Source organism: Vespula vulgaris, chromosome 3 (assembly GCF_905475345.1).
Source record: "Vespula vulgaris chromosome 3, iyVesVulg1.1, whole genome shotgun sequence".
Classification (NCBI taxonomy): domain Eukaryota; kingdom Metazoa; phylum Arthropoda; class Insecta; order Hymenoptera; family Vespidae; genus Vespula; species Vespula vulgaris.
The window spans coordinates 4,979,130-4,994,922 of NC_066588.1; the positions used below are offsets into that span (position 1 = coordinate 4,979,130).

Consider the following 15,793-nt stretch of genomic DNA (forward strand, 5'->3'; position numbering starts at 1 on the left):
AATATTATAATGGTTTATATACACATACATATATGTGTGTGTGTGTATATATATATGTATGTATGAATAAATGTGAAATATTCAATAAAGTTTGAAGAAAAGTAATTGTTAAGATGTTGTCTATAAGTCAAGACTATATTATCTTGTTTCGGTACTACATACAGGCAATTTATTTTTAATTATTATAATATAAAATTGTATGTAAGTCGTTATTGTAATATTGTTTATTTTATTATATAGTGTTTGTTCTTAATTTTTATATTAATAATTTTTCTAAATTTTTTAACGATTTCGATTGTAATATAGCAATAACGAGTCAATTGCAAATATAGCAGGTGTGAAACGCATTAATTTTTACATGCAACAGTATTGGTTAACAACGTTTATTAATTTAAAAGAGTTTAAATGGATCTAACAAATATTGAATATTTCAATGTTAACTTATGGATTGTTATTCATTAGGTCAGTATTTTAAAATATTCAGTAAGTATTTAAAAGAAATAGTCGTATAATAAAATATCAATGACGCAAATATAAATGATGCAAACTTAACAGTTAATTATTTAGACCGATCAAAATATTCATATATACTATTTATTTGCAAAAATATTTATTTTTGATTAAGAAAAATACTTATCAAAAAATATAGAGTACGTAACTTGCCTTGATTTTATTATTTGTAGATATTGTTAGTTATACATTTTATTTGTACATTTTGTACAATGTTGTAAATTTGTACGTTTTATTTGTACATTCTGTAATTTTATTATTATCAATAATATCTAGAGAGATCAATGTAGAAAATGTTGTCCAAAAGGATAGGAATGATTCCTCTCTCAACAGATAAGTATCCAAGTGCTCCAGATTTCTCTCGTTGACCTTCGATGTTCTAGGATGCATCGCTTTATGACGTTCATCCTATCGATAAGCCTCTATCGTTCCACTTTCGAAATATACTCCCTCTTTCAGGCATAGAAAATAATTGGCAAGGGTAAAAAAATAATCAACGAGCTTTCTCTTTCTCTCTCTTTCTCTTTCTATCAAACTTCCATGCATGTATACGTATGTCTAAATATATGTATGTATGTGTATGCGTAAAAAGAAAAAAAAGAAAAGAAAAGGAAAAAAGAAAAATTAAAAAATCAATGCTTAATAATCTTTCGACTTTCATTTTCATATTTATTCCTTTCCCAATTTATCTATTGTACTTTTAATAATTAAAAAATCAACCCTCCACTTATATATTTTTAATTTTGATCCTTTCATATGTGCATCACATGTATATATGTGAAGAAATATATATATATATATGGATGATTTCGTTATGTACTCGTTTGTGGTTTCAAAACTAGAAAATTCTCTCCTCTGAAAGTGAAAGAGATAGAATAAATATACATTGAACTCCTCGGCTTTTTGAATAAGCCATAAAGCTAAGTGATTCAAACATTGTTTTAATAACTTTTATATGTTTCGTTTGCACTGAAAATTGCCCATGATCGAACTAACGCTTTCTAATGTCGAAAGCAATACTTCTCATAACGATAAATTAAACGAAAAAAAAATGTATAACAAGAAAGTGAAAATAAATACGATCCATTTTAAGTTAAGTTAAATTTCCTTAAAGAAATTTTAAAAGATGTGTAAACTTTCAGCAAGGTTTTTTATCCAAAAAAGAAAAAAAAAAGAGAGAGAGAAAAAAGAATCATTTTGAAAAGAGATTTCCAATTTTCCTGCACTTACCGATCATATGATCGATAACGTTCGACCATACGAAACTAGAAAATTTACGCTCGAATGAGTGTGAAAGCTCAACGATTGAAGAATCGTTCCTTTTCGATCCTTCTCTATCTCTCTCTTTTCCATAGTAGAAATCTATCCATACTTAAAGCATCCTTTATTCCTCTATCGAAGAGAAAAAGATATCGCTATTAATTAGCATGTCGAACGTATTGTCTTCAAATATTTGTATCTCGTTTTCCATATAAACGGTAAAGGAATATAAAATAAAAATAAAAAGGAACAAATTAAAAGATAATGAGTGTGCTATAAATAAAATGAGAGTAGCCATCTTTGTTCATAGATTACAGTTAACACCCCATAAAATTTCCCATTACGGCTTAACACGGGAATGTTTTCTAATCAATGAAAAAAAAACGAAACTGAAAGAAATAGAAATAGAAAGAGAGAGAGAAAGAGAGAAAAAAAGAGAGAGAAAGAGAGAGAGAATGAAGGAAGAGGACGAGAAGGAGGAGGAGAAGGAGGAGAAGCCATTCGGAGTTTCCAACGTGCTCCCAGGATTAGCTCCGGCTTTAATGTCCGACGACAAAGGATTTCAAAGGTAATTGAATCAGGAGCACCGGTTCGCCACAAGCTTAAAAGCCACAAGTGTTTGGTTGCTGCGTTGTTGCCCTCCTCTGCGTTTCGAAGCTCTCCTTCCGTTTCAAACCGACTACGCTTGCCGAACGATACAGAATCTGTCGCTTAATTAAATAAATCGCTTCTCTCGACACTCCAAGAAAGAGGAGGGGAGAGAGAGAGAGAGAGAGAGAGAGAGAGAGAGAGAGAGAGAGAGGAAGAGAGAGATACAAATGTTCAACGTGATCCTTTCACATCCAAATTATTCGTCGAATTCGATCAGCACATTTGCTTGGTAGCTTAAAACTTGAAAATTTCCGACTAAAGGAATCTTCGGTTCCTCTTGATCTAACACTGATGAATCTTTCTTTATCTTAACACTTGATTCCTTGTTCAAAGTTTTCAATCTGAAAACTGGACGACTACCTAAAACAATATTATAGCGTTATATTATTATTTCATGTGTTTAAATACGCGAATATGTAATTAAGATTGTAATTAAGAATATAAGCAGAAGCAGGAAATTCGCTTGCATTTCAATGAGAACTGATATTGTATTTTATATCTCTGTAACGTGTAACTTCGTCAGAATCATATTACTTAAGTATAGGTACCTTATAATTAAATAACAATTTCGACGTAACGCGATTTGAAAATTTTTAGATTTTTATTTTTTCACTTTATGTACGTGTGTGTGTGTGTGTACATATATATATGTACATATATATGTATTATATATTATTTTAAATAGTTATAATATAATTTCAAGAAGCAAATATTATGGCGTTTATTGTTTTTCTATTTATTCGTTCGTTTTAAGATCAACCTACATTTCTTTTATGATAGAAACATATTCAACGGTTCGTAAAAAAAAGATAAAATAAAAAAATAAAGAAAAGATAACCGTACGAAACATTTTTTCATCTTAAATCCAAACAAAATATTAAGTTATATAAAAAGTTGTCACGGACTTTATTCCCTGACAAAACGTGACATTTGTCGCGTTATGTAAATTATCGGTTTCTTATTTAATTTTTATTGAACTAATAAAATTCTCTGAATCAATGGAAAATTTTTAACGGTTGACTAAAGTCACCGATGGGATACGCAACGTGCACGCGATAACGATTGACTGTAATAATCGTTAATAACGAAAGGCTTAACGTCGCAATAATTTTTGTTTCTACATATATTAAATGTAATCTTTGAGTTATTACCAAATCAATAACAACGTAGAATATTATTCATCTCGTAGTCATTGCTAGAAAATGAATTATCTATAGTTTTATGTAATAATCTCATGGGAAAAAATGTTGAAAGTATGACATTTGCGTGTTATCGCGAATATTATATGGAAACGATAAAAAACGATCGATAAATATAAACGGATGACTAGATCTGAAGCCGAATCGAAGCGATCGTTTAAGTTTTCCGATGCCTTTGATGCACGGCCCGATACATGCACTATCCAGTTAATTCTTTCTGGTTGGTTCGGCAAACAGGACCGGAAGTAACGTCTCTCTTTTCGTGTTAGTTGGCCCGTGTTCGTTAGGCATACCGTCAATTCACTCTCTTTCCATCCCCTTTTTCGGTTTTGATCTACCAGCTGGAAGATACCGAACGGATATTGAACGAACGTCATCACCATAATCAAATCTATAACCAAACTAACGGGAAATTGTCTCCTTTACCAATGTTATCGATCGACAGTTAGCTATGTAAAGTCCTTTGAATGTTATTGCTGACATAGAAGAAAACTTACTTTGATAATACATTAAAATAATTATTATCCAAATTTTCTATTACGACGTACATCTGTAATAACAATAAAATAAAAAATTAACAAAAAAAAAGAAAAAATAAACATCTATGTACGAATAAAAAATTTTCCAAATAATTCGTATAACAAAACGATACCTAATCTCCGTACCTAGTAACAATATCTGGGGAGAATTCAGCTTATTGCTCAGTCAAAAAGAAATAAAAAAAAAAGAGAAAAAGAAAAAATTTTAAAAAACAAATGTGAAAGATTTTTCATTCCTTCTAAATCCCCATTCCTCGTAATTATTTTGATAAATACACGAGAAAAGACAATATCTACGCTTAAGATAGATACTAAAAATATATTCAGTCGAGAATAGCAGTGTGGTTATGGTCGTTCAAAAAAGAGAAAAAAGAAGAGAAAGAGACAGAAAGAGAAAGAGAGAGAAAGAGAGAGAGAGAAGGAGAAAAAACAATATATATAGAAGCACGAATAGCAAGCGATCTCTTTTTCTTTCTTTCTATCACTCTCTCTCTCTCTCTCTCTCTCTCTCTCTCTCTCTCTCTCTCTCTCTCTCTCTCTCTCTCTCTCTCTCTCTTTCTCTCTCTTTCTTTCTCACGCAAAATAATATAGGCGTATGAAAGGTAGGTCACGACGTAGTGCAGACGCGCACACGTAACCGGCAAGGCGGCTACCGCAAACCGTCAGCTTCAAAGGGGCACCCAAGCGAGGTGTATATTCCGTACTTGGCGAGGCTACCTTCGCACGCACGAATAGTCAAGTACCACCACTGCGCAAAGGGTTATTTTTAGTTCAATTTGTCGCTCGAACGATACCATAAAGCTAGTAGAACCTTGCCCGCTCGTCTCTTTCCGTTTACAACTACAACGTACATCTCTTCTAGGTGTATGTATGTATATACGTGTAATGTATGTATGTAGGTATATAATACGTATGTTTAATACTTGTTGAATATATCTATATATGCCATGATAATACGCTCAATATCGTCTTAAGTTATACGATACAATGTATAATGCAATAATATAGAAACAATATGAAGTATAATAAAGAATTCCTTTGTTTCTTTATCCCTTACTCATCTTTCTTTGTTTTCTTTCAATTCTAGATAAACTAAGTAAGGATTGTAGAATAAGACTTCTTTTATATTCTTTCATCATGTCCCATCTTGTTTCTTTCAAAATGTATATGTTAATTATTCATCTATTATTTTTATATATTGTAATGATTGTACCGAATAGTATTGTTAAAATTTGTGATACGTTAAAGGTATTATATATTAAATCTTTCTTTTTGTCTTTTTTCTTTTTTTTTTCTTAATTCGAGCTACACCAAAGGTACATTAAATTTTATAATTGCGTATGTATTAATAAAATAACACATACGCGCACGAATACATACGTCATAAGATATGAGAAAAGAAAATGTTAAAAAACTTACATGTTTTATCGTGAAACTTATACGTGTTTCGGATCGTTCATTCGACATTTATGGAAAAATGAAATATAGCAGCAATCTAGCCGTGTTACGTGTCACCATGAAGTAACACGTTCTGTATAACCGGCCCAGAACCACCACCTCCACTACCACCACCAACAGCAGTAGCACCACAGCAGCAGCAGCAGCAGCTTCGTTTACGTGCACCTCGTATGTCACGTATCCATGCAAACTGTATGTCACGTGTGCGAAACACGCATCACGCAAGTTAGGATGAAAGTCAATGAAGCATCGAATAGGATAACGCTAGCGGTCAGGGCCGTCCTCGTTAAGGGATCCTTCAGACTACTGGAATTGTCACGAATTCCATACAAATTGTCTCTTCCTCCAATTATTTTTCTGGATTTAAACTCCGTTTAACTGAAAAATATTAAAAGAATTTCAAAGATTTGCAAAAGGATGTATGGTATTAAAAAACGAAAAAAATAAACAAAATAAATCTAAATAATAACTAAATAAATAAACGACTCGAATATTAATCCGATTGGAAATAACAATTTTAAAAAGGGACTTTGTTATTTCCCGCCACTTTAAATCATCGCGTTCTCGTACCTTCCATCTGAAACTTTTAATCCGAATTGGCATGGGCGAATGAAAAATTGGCGATCTCTGACTGTCAATGATTTTACATAGAAAGTAAAAATAGTTTCACGATAACGAGCGATTTTTAATTGTCAACGAACGACGATACCAAACCTCTTTTTTACATACACACATACATATATGATAGCTAACCTCTCTACTATGAAATGTTGCTCGATTTTTTTTGCGATAAAGGATATACGCGACGATGCTTTCATTTGTCGAATTGAAAGTCAGATTTGATTCCGTGCTACAAACGTGATGTACGAGAGTTTACTATATATATATATATATATATATATATATATATATATATATATATATATATATAGTAAACAATCGTTCGTTTATATATATATATATATATATATATATATAAACATATATTATATATATATATAACAAGTAGATATTTAACTATTTCACATTAGTATAATCTTGCATTATATCATAATCAAATGACTAAACAATTTAACAATTGTTATGTTCAATGCACAATGTAAATGTTCAATCACCTTTATTAATACTTAATAATTAACGTATACTACTGATATATATATATATATATATATATATATATATATATATGTATGTATGTATGTATGTATATATTTTATTTTCTGGTAATCACTTGCACAAGAACTTACTATGTATATAATGAACGGACATTGATAATCTCATATATAGTCTTGCATTACGTCATAATCACATGATTATGCAATTTTTAACAATGTCTTTAACAATTATCATGCATGGTAAATATTCATTTATATCAAATTTACAAATATTTAATAATATATAGTGTCAATATATATATGTGTGTGTGTGTGTGTGTGTGTGTGTTACTTCACGATACCTGTGGATCAAAGTTTACTGTGCATATAACTAACGGACATTTAACGATCTCACATATAATCTCACATTACGTCATAATCACGTGACTATATAATACAACAATTATCAAGTACAATCTGAATATTCAATTATATTACATTTATAAATCCTTAATTATACATATAAATATATATATATATATATTATATAAAATAATATATGTTACTTTACGATACATGTGGATCAAAGTTTACTGTGCATATAACTAACGGACATTTAATGATCTCACGTATAACCTACTATTACGTCATAATCGTATTACTATACAATGCAACAATTAGTGTAACAATTTTCAAGCACAATATAATATATCATATTTATCATTAGTAGATAATATATATATATATACCGTATACCTTAAGTATTTTAATTCGTTAAACAACAGTGGGGAGGACTTAACAGTACGAATCAAAATCAATAAGCCGATTATTGGTTAGCTCAAACGGAGATTATGTTGCTTCGAATCGACACCTCCTATGATGGCGTATGGTTCGTGGCTTCGTTTGAATACCATGGACTTTCCAGACAGCCGGACATCCGTCCCAGTTCCTTTTCCAACACCGTTTGACAAGGCAGGATCCATGTTCAATGTAATCTTCACGGACGCTACGTAAAGTATGTTCCTTTTGTCGGAGCTACGCATGTACCCTGGCCATCGCCATTGTCCAAGACGTATTTATGCGTTCTGCTTGAATGGACGTGAAAAAAAAAGACAAAAAACCGAAGTGGAAACAAAAAGCAGTTATATCGTTTACCATATCGCATGTTGTTGTACATATACCATTATTATACTGTTTGTTCATAATTTATTATATTATAAAATATTAAATAATGAAATATTTATCATATATATGTATATATAATCAAATATCAAAATGTATAATATAATATAATATAATATCATATCATATCATATATCATAGCATGTAATATAATATAACAGAACATAATATAATATAAATAAATTATAATATGTAAATATAATATATAATATAATATAATATAATACAATATAAATTTAATAATACCTATATAATAAAAATGTTACTCTAGATATAGGTTATGCAATCAAATTATTTTCATTATTCAAATATAAATACTTGCAATGACTAATCAATAAATTGCAGTTTATATTATCGCTGTATAATCTTACGAGGTTATTTAGCGTCGATTGATTTTTTATGGACGAAGAACTGGTGGAAATAAATTGTTTTATAAAAAATACAAATCGAAAAATGTCTTATGATTTTCTGCTTTAAAGAATGAAAAACTCGTTGAATATTTTTTATTTCTTTTTTTTTTGTAGAAATATAAAGATGAACTCATTATCAGAGCGTTGTTTTCTTTTACGCGTTTGTTACATTCGTTAATTAATAATCTATGCTAAACATGTAGTCACTCGACCAATATTATATTTACGTTAATCAAAAATGTATACGATCTAACAAGTTATTCGGTTGTTGCATATCCTTCTTCTATCAACGAAGCGATCGATTGACATTTAAGCATTGCATCCCGCTTAAAAATAATGACTACGCATTACCGCTACGTGGCGCCACTTTGCAACGACGTTAGTCAAATATTTAATATATGTCGTGTCTTTTGCAAAAAAAATAATAAAATAATATAATACAATAAATCAAAGCATATATTTATTAATATCTTATCAATTAAATCGTTCGAATTGTCTTAAAACTATGCAAATAATTTTCTGCAAATGAATTCGTAATATTAGCAAAACTATTGAAAGATCGTATAAAATTCGAAATAACAGGTATGTATGTCGATTTCTGAAGATTCGAAAATAGCAAACATATCGAGCGAAATTGTATAAATAATTTTGTACTAACGAAGAACAAAAAAAAAAGAGAAAAACAAAATAATGTGAAACAAAAAAAAACAACGCCGATTGCATGACAACGGCAAAACAAAATTGTCACCACACATTTTCCCCATACACTATAAAAAACTTTTCGGTATAGAACAATTTTTCGTTTAGTTTGGCTTAAAAGTAAAAACAAAATTGAAAAGTAAAGAAAATACGTGACAAATTCAAAGTAAGAAATTTCAGTAAAGAAAAAAAATATATATATAAAAGAAAGAAATAAAAAAATTTAAAAGATGGGTCAAGTAATGGGTGAAATGCCAACGACGATGGCAGGATTAAAGGAAGAACGCGATCGCGTTCTTCATTGGAGTGGAGAAATATTAGCTAAGGTTAGCGATAATGTTCATAGTGAAGACACATTTCTGATGGATTATACCGACGAAAAACTTAATCAAAAAGTCAAAGTTTGGATTGATAAAGGAACTGCTCAGGTTAACGCAGCTTTGGGTAAAATTCCGAATATTAGCCAGGAATGTAAAAATACTACCTTGGCAAAGATAGAGAAGGTAATTAATTTGATATAGAAACATTTTTATTCATTTGGACAGTATTTCGTTAATTAATAGTATCTAATATTTTATAAAATATATTCTCGGTATATATATATGAATATTTTTATCAGTATTTATAATGAAATATCAGTAAGTGATATTAAAGGTCAGTATAGATATAATTAAATTTCAAAATTTGTTTTTTATTTTATTATAAATGCTAGCAAATTATTATATGTATTCGCAAATATTATAATTAAAAGTTTTTATATTAATCAATGTAATACTAAACACATATTACATAATAAAATTTTTTGATAAATATTGATCATTCCTTTAAAATACTAATTAAAAATGTTTAAAAAATATTGACCCTAATATATGACAGCCGCAAGAAAATGTTTGACTTTTTCGAGTTCGTTCATAAATAAGATAATCGTTTATAAATAAATGTATATATTAACGATTATATAAAATACGTAGCTTAAAGAAGAATTTTCATCGAAAATAAGGAAGGAATACGAATCGGCATATTCCGAAATACAAAAATTTACAAAAAAAGTTGATAAATTCGGCGGCGAGGAAAGAAAAATACACGAAGCGATACAACAGATAGAAAAAGAGGCTGGAGGTGATATAGCTAAATTTCAAAAGAAACTTGGACCATTAAGATTGAAAGTCTTTAAAAATTTAGAGACAGGAGAAAAGTTTCAATTCGAAGATAAACGTTTGAAAGATACTTTCACGAAGAAGGTAAAAAAAATTCGTTATATGTTATTAATTAATTATTAACATATACTTCCTAAATCAAAATACGAATAGGTTCACGAAATAGACAGTAAATTGGCAAGTGAATGCGACAAAAGAATTGAAAAGATCATCAAGGAAGTTGAAAAGTGTATGCCGAAATAAAAAAGAAAAAGAAAAAGGGAAAAACAGAAAATTAAAAAATTAAATTAAATTAAAAAAAAAAAAAAAGAAAAAAGAGAAACAGATTTGTGTAAGTAACTTGTGCGTGACGCGACCAAATAAACCATCTGAAATCGTACGAACTTTAATCGATTAAAAAAAAAGCAAGAGAAGAAAAAAACTTCTTAAATTAACTTACCAAAATTTGCAAACGATTAATTTTAAACAAGAAACACCTTTACAGAAATATTTTTACGTAATTAATAAAAAAGATCCACGGTCGGCAAGCTAGCACGTAGCCGATAAACTTACATCGATCGTATCACGAGAACGAATGCTTGAAAGTTGTTGATGGCAAGTTTTATTCCCAATGGTGACAATATAAAAAAAAAAATAAATAAAAAAGAAAGAAAGAAACAAATCAAGTATAAAAGCAAACAAAGATAGATAAAAGTACGATGTATATGTGCTAATTGTAAATATATGTAAAAAAACATTACAAAATAATTCAATGCGATACTTATGAAAGAGAAACGAAGAAAGCGTGGTACGACCGATGTGCGAAAGAGTGAGAAAGAAAGAAAGAAAGAAACGGAAGAACGAGCGCGAGAGAAGGGGAAGAGAGAAAGAGAGAGAGAGAGAGAGAGCAGTATTCGTAGATAAGAAACGCGGTAGTTTCGTTCTCGTTCTTTCTTTGTTTGTTTCTTTCTAAATTTCTTCGTCTCTTGGGAGGAGCTGATCCTTCGAACCACAAAGGACCTTCTCCCAGAGGACAAAATCTCCTAATAAAGGATAATGCTATACCGGGAAACGTTCATTCCCAACGGGATGTATAAATGTATAATGATACGTGTATGTGTTGTGTACGATGTTGTATGTATGTATAATGTACATATGTATGTAATATCGGTCGGCCGACGACGACATTCGACCTTCAACGCGCGTGCCACGTTTCGTACGTGACATGACATATATATATATATATATATATATATATATATATATATATATACAAATACACATATACATATATATGTATATGTGATGTACGTGTGTAAGAGCACGCTGAACGAGATCGCGAAAGGAGAGGAGAAGGGCGGGAGGGAGGGAGAGAGAAGGGAGAGACAAACGTAAGACGATGATGCTCCGTCGAGTCACCGACGTTCGTTGGGGTAGGCTCTCCCGGAGACTCCCGTTATCGGGAGAACAGAAATGTCGAAGGTGCGAACGAATGCCATGCGTTGGATGCGCACGCATCTTGTGGTGTCTCTCTTTCAGGTACGTATATACGCTTAATACGTCCATGAGAATACTCTTTTAAAACCGATTTCCAATTAATCGAAAATAAACTATTACTATATTATTAGTATTATTATTAATATCATTATTATTATTATTATTATTATTATTATTATTATTATTATTATTATTATTATTATTATTATTATTATAACTATTATTACTATTATTATTGTTATTGTTATTATTGTTATTACTATTATTATTATTATTATCGTCGTCATAATCATCACCATAATTATTATTATTATTATTATCGTCATCATTATTATTATATCAATAATAGGTCGATTGTTACGTTCGTAGAATTAATCGCGAATCGTTACGATGGTATTACGATAAGAAAAAGAAAACGAAAGAGAGAAGAAAAAAGGTGAGAAAGAGAGAAAAAGAAAGAAACCAAAGAAAAATCTATAACTTTATCTGAAAACGTTTTAAAAATTTTCGTTCGATCGATTTCGACGAAGGCTACGAAGAAACCCGCAACATACTTTTAACTCGGCCCTGCCGAGTGTGAGCGGCAAACTTTTTCTTTAGAAATCGCCAGCGCGCGTCATTCGGAATTTACCAATGGGTACGTACGATCGTCCGCGAATGAGAAAAGAGAGCGACTACGCTCCCAAGGACATCGAATATGTTTCCTTGTTTCGCTAATATCTGCCTACCTACCTGCATGCCTGCCTGCCTGCCTACCAACGAAATCATCTCTTCTCCAACCTCTCGGAGAGAGTCGTCGTCGACGTCGTCGTTGCTAAAACCACGACGCCGCAGTAACATCGGCGGTCGCTTGAAGCCCACTCTTATCCGGATCGCAGAAAAGCCTAAGAGCCGCGAATGAGCGGTAGTCGCTCCTTTCTGTCGTCGTCCATGACTCTCTTACCCACCCCAACCCCCCACCCCCACCCAACCCACCCGCCAAACAACTCGTCCACCGTCGACCTTTTAAACCGCTCGATAAATTCACGCGCGTAAATTCAAGAACTATTCAAAGGAGAAAGAGAGAGAAAGAAAGAGACGTTGATAGAATAGATTCCTACTTTATCGACTCTTTTTCGTAAGGATCTTTTTCACGATCTTTTTGCCTTCTCCAATTTCGTGTTAGCCGTGTGCTCCTTACAAACTCACGTTAAACTTTCTCGATGTGCAGTCGATTCCGGAAATAGATTTCAATTTTCTTTTCTTTTCTTTTCTTTCCTTTTCTTTTTTATTTTAATGTTTAATTTTAATTTTTTCTTTTTTCTTCAATTTGTTTTTTTTTTTCCGAATCGCATTTCGAACGATCACGATGTCGACGAGATTAAACGAAACTAATGTTATTTACATACTAAGTATGATGTAGTCATGTATATTATATTTGTTCCTTTCGAATTTATATGAAGTATACAATGTTTTATATTTCTCTATAAAAAATTATATTTCATTCTTACGTCTTGCTTATCAAGTAAATTTTTTTATTACTACATTATCTGTGTTTATATACGAAAGAATAAAAATAACTCCCATGTCCTTCAATAGCCGTGATCGTCTAGTGGTTAGGACCCTACGTTGTGGCCGTAGTAACCCAGGTTCGAATCCTGGTCACGGCAATGTGTGAAAACATTGTCACGGTTGAAGGTCTTTTTTTTTTCTTTTTTTCTTTTTCTTTAATTTCCTAGGTTTTGCTAATAAATAAATTTTATATAATAAACTTTTTATAATTTTATGTATGTATAAAATAAAAAGAAAATATGAACGTATATGCTCTAAAGAAATGTTATGAATATATAAGATATTTATGCAAATATTAAAGATGAACTCGTCAAGAGTAAGAATAACAAATTGATTAATACCTCGCGAAAGCAAAATTATTACTTTCTTGCAAAATTATAACTTTCTTGCAAAATGCACAAAATATTTATTCCTTGAACCAGTTCTTTGAAAAGTATGACACAAGACAATAAAGTATAACAAAAGAGATTCTTAAATATAAACAATCAGCAATTTTTTGATGTAACAAGAAGCTTTAAATTAGGAGCATGATAGAAGATAATGTCAGTGAAGGAATGAATTTTGAAAGTATAGTGACAAGAAAACCAAGTATTAAGAAAGAGTAAATTATGATTAATATAATTGAGCTGATTCAATTGTTAGTGATCACATCTGTGTTACAAGAGATTGGTTTGTAAAATCAAATGTATAAAAACTTTATAACTCTCATTGAAAATATAATTTATATAATTTAAAAATCAGTTGTAGGAGATTTATCAAAAATTGATGATGTCCAAACTTGTATGGAATTTTGCTCTACTTCTGGTAATGTAGGAAATTTCAAGGACGGATATTGTGTGTGTGAAAATTTGGATAATATAGGTATCTTATGTACTTTTAGAAAGAATATGTTTCAAACTTATACTTAACTGTATATTTTATTATAGATGCAGAAAATGTAGTTCGTGAGGACAGGCAAATAGAGTATGTTGATCCTATTTCATATTCTAATGATCTTACTAATGAAGACCGGATAATGCGCTGTGCATTAAGATCAAGGAAACACATGAGACATCGTAAGATATAACTTATTAGTAGCATAAACAATAATAATAAAAATTTCTAATGATTTTTACATAACATAACAGATGATGCTGATCGTGTAGTCACATACTTTGTCAATGATGGACCAGCAAATGGTCATACTTATTTTGTCCAAGCAGCTAATCAAAATATAGACACAGAAAGAGAATGTAGGAATAACAACTATCCATTAACAAATTCCTATCGTAATGCTGACGAATCTAACGATCAATTGCCCAATGAACAATCATCGATGACAGAAAATTATTCAAAACGAAGCTACAGTGATGCTATTATTGGTGCTCCATATAATCCATACAATCCTGTATATTTCTTACCACATAAAGTGTCTATTGCATCTGTTGCACCTGTTGTAATGAATCCATATGTTACGAGTGCTACATACGGTTCTGTAATAGGGCCAAGAAATAATATGTTAAGTCATCCAACTGATACTGTGCGAGATAATTTAGTGGGTGCAAAATTGCTACCAAAAATTCGGTCACGTTCAAATTTACTAAGACGTGTCTCCAATGCATTGGTAGGAATAGTTAAAGAGCCTGAAAACGAAAGTGTATTAGGTACTTTTCTCAATAACATTATTACACAAGATCCTACTGCATACTCTCCTGAATATAATAATAACAAAAATGTTATTAACAAAAATAATGTTGTAAGTAGATTATATACATATTTTATATATAATCATAAAATTCAATTATTGATACAGAATATCGATTGTTTTAGGGAAATGAAATTAAACAAGACAATTCTATTGTCGGTTTTACTAATGAAACCGGAGAAACTCCTACAGCAAATTCTGTAAGTGGAAAATATTTCCTTTCTTCTTTAATGATATATGAAAATAACTAAATAATATTTTCAGGAAATTACTTCACAAGGAAACATTCAAATATCATCTGAAACAAAAAGACCTACAAATTCAATGCCATCCATTCAAAGAACGAATATATCTCCTAGAAACTTCCAAAGCAATCCATACAACCAACATCTTATGTCAATATATCCTTCAGAACAATATCCCATTCATAATCCTTTTAATACCATGCCTACAACTTATATTCTTCAACCTGTAAACATAATATCACAAGGAATAGATTCTACACCACAATCAGAAATAATTAGCTCATCACAATCACGTGAATCTTTAGATTGTGAAAATAACAGTTTTTTAAGTACTAGTGAACCCACCAATGCTTTCCAAACATCTACAGATACTTCTAATTATTAAGATAATAGTATGAATTTTAATGATACAACTACTAAAGATTCCATAGGAGATATAAGTTAAGATACAAGCGATTTTTAATATCAGAGAATAAAATTCCAATAAGATTTTATAAAAAGTAAGAATAAAACTAAATAAGAAATTTAAAAAAGAAATCATGTAAATAATGTAAATGATTTTTTTTTATGCTATAAAAATACAATATATCCAGTAGTTTTGTTAAACTTGATACATTAGAATCTTTGTAGAACTGTTTTCCATAGGATACTATTTATAAGTATGCAATATAAACTTGA

The 15,793-nt window shown here is 30.5% G+C and overlaps 2 protein-coding genes, 1 long non-coding RNA gene and 1 other non-coding gene across 8 annotated transcripts; 3 read left to right on the forward strand and 1 right to left on the reverse strand.

Annotated features, from left to right (window-relative positions):
* Positions 1 to 646: 646 nt before the first annotated feature.
* LOC127062449 (uncharacterized) lies at positions 647 to 10,937 on the reverse strand. 3 transcript variants are annotated; one of them, XR_007781136.1, is made up of 4 exons: positions 10,599 to 10,937; positions 7,468 to 7,796; positions 5,579 to 5,995; positions 647 to 2,781 (listed from the first exon to the last, which is right to left on the reverse strand). It is a non-coding gene; the product is annotated as an uncharacterized LOC127062449 (long non-coding RNA). The 3 variants fall into 3 exon arrangements; XR_007781137.1 differs by having other exon boundaries at positions 7,468 to 7,799; XR_007781135.1 differs by lacking the exon at positions 7,468 to 7,796 and having other exon boundaries at positions 10,599 to 10,922.
* Positions 8,961 to 10,538, forward strand: LOC127062447 (uncharacterized). The gene is made up of 3 exons (XM_050990694.1): positions 8,961 to 9,505; positions 9,974 to 10,243; positions 10,313 to 10,538. The coding sequence occupies exons 1-3, from the start codon at positions 9,233 to 9,235 to the stop codon at positions 10,400 to 10,402; spliced, it is 633 nt and encodes a 210-aa protein (XP_050846651.1). The 5' UTR covers positions 8,961 to 9,232; the 3' UTR covers positions 10,403 to 10,538.
* A 578-nt stretch (positions 10,938 to 11,515) lies between the features above and the next one.
* On the forward strand, positions 11,516 to 15,691 carry LOC127062444 (uncharacterized). Of its 3 annotated transcripts, XM_050990688.1 has the most exons (8): positions 11,516 to 11,677; positions 12,005 to 12,752; positions 13,609 to 13,855; positions 13,928 to 14,047; positions 14,113 to 14,241; positions 14,314 to 14,921; positions 14,996 to 15,070; positions 15,135 to 15,691. In XM_050990688.1, exons 3-8 carry the CDS (start codon positions 13,795 to 13,797, stop codon positions 15,498 to 15,500), a joined length of 1,359 nt encoding a protein of 452 aa, XP_050846645.1. In that variant the 5' UTR covers positions 11,516 to 11,677; positions 12,005 to 12,752; positions 13,609 to 13,794; the 3' UTR covers positions 15,501 to 15,691. The 3 variants fall into 3 exon arrangements, with proteins under 3 accessions (XP_050846645.1, XP_050846646.1, XP_050846647.1); XM_050990689.1 differs by lacking the exons at positions 12,005 to 12,752; positions 13,609 to 13,855; XM_050990690.1 differs by lacking the exons at positions 12,005 to 12,752; positions 13,609 to 13,855; positions 13,928 to 14,047.
* On the forward strand, positions 13,213 to 13,284 carry Trnah-gug (transfer RNA histidin (anticodon GUG)). Its single transcript has one exon. It is a non-coding gene; the product is annotated as a tRNA-His (tRNA).
* Positions 15,692 to 15,793: the final 102 nt, after the last annotated feature.

Bases quoted from the DNA above. Each gene is read 5' to 3' on its own strand.
- LOC127062447 (XM_050990694.1), top strand. From the start codon at position 9,233: ATGGGTCAAGTAATGGGTGAAATGCCAACGACGATGGCAGGATTAAAG. The intron at 9,506-9,973 runs GTAATTAATTTG...TAAAATACGTAG, and splicing joins CCTTGGCAAAGATAGAGAAG to CTTAAAGAAGAATTTTCATC. The intron at 10,244-10,312 runs GTAAAAAAAATT...AAATACGAATAG, and splicing joins AAGATACTTTCACGAAGAAG to GTTCACGAAATAGACAGTAA.
- LOC127062444 (XM_050990688.1), top strand. From the start codon at position 13,795: ATGATTAATATAATTGAGCTGATTCAATTGTTAGTGATCACATCTGTG. The intron at 14,242-14,313 runs GTAAGATATAAC...ATAACATAACAG, and splicing joins AAGGAAACACATGAGACATC to ATGATGCTGATCGTGTAGTC. The intron at 14,922-14,995 runs GTAAGTAGATTA...CGATTGTTTTAG, and splicing joins TTATTAACAAAAATAATGTT to GGAAATGAAATTAAACAAGA.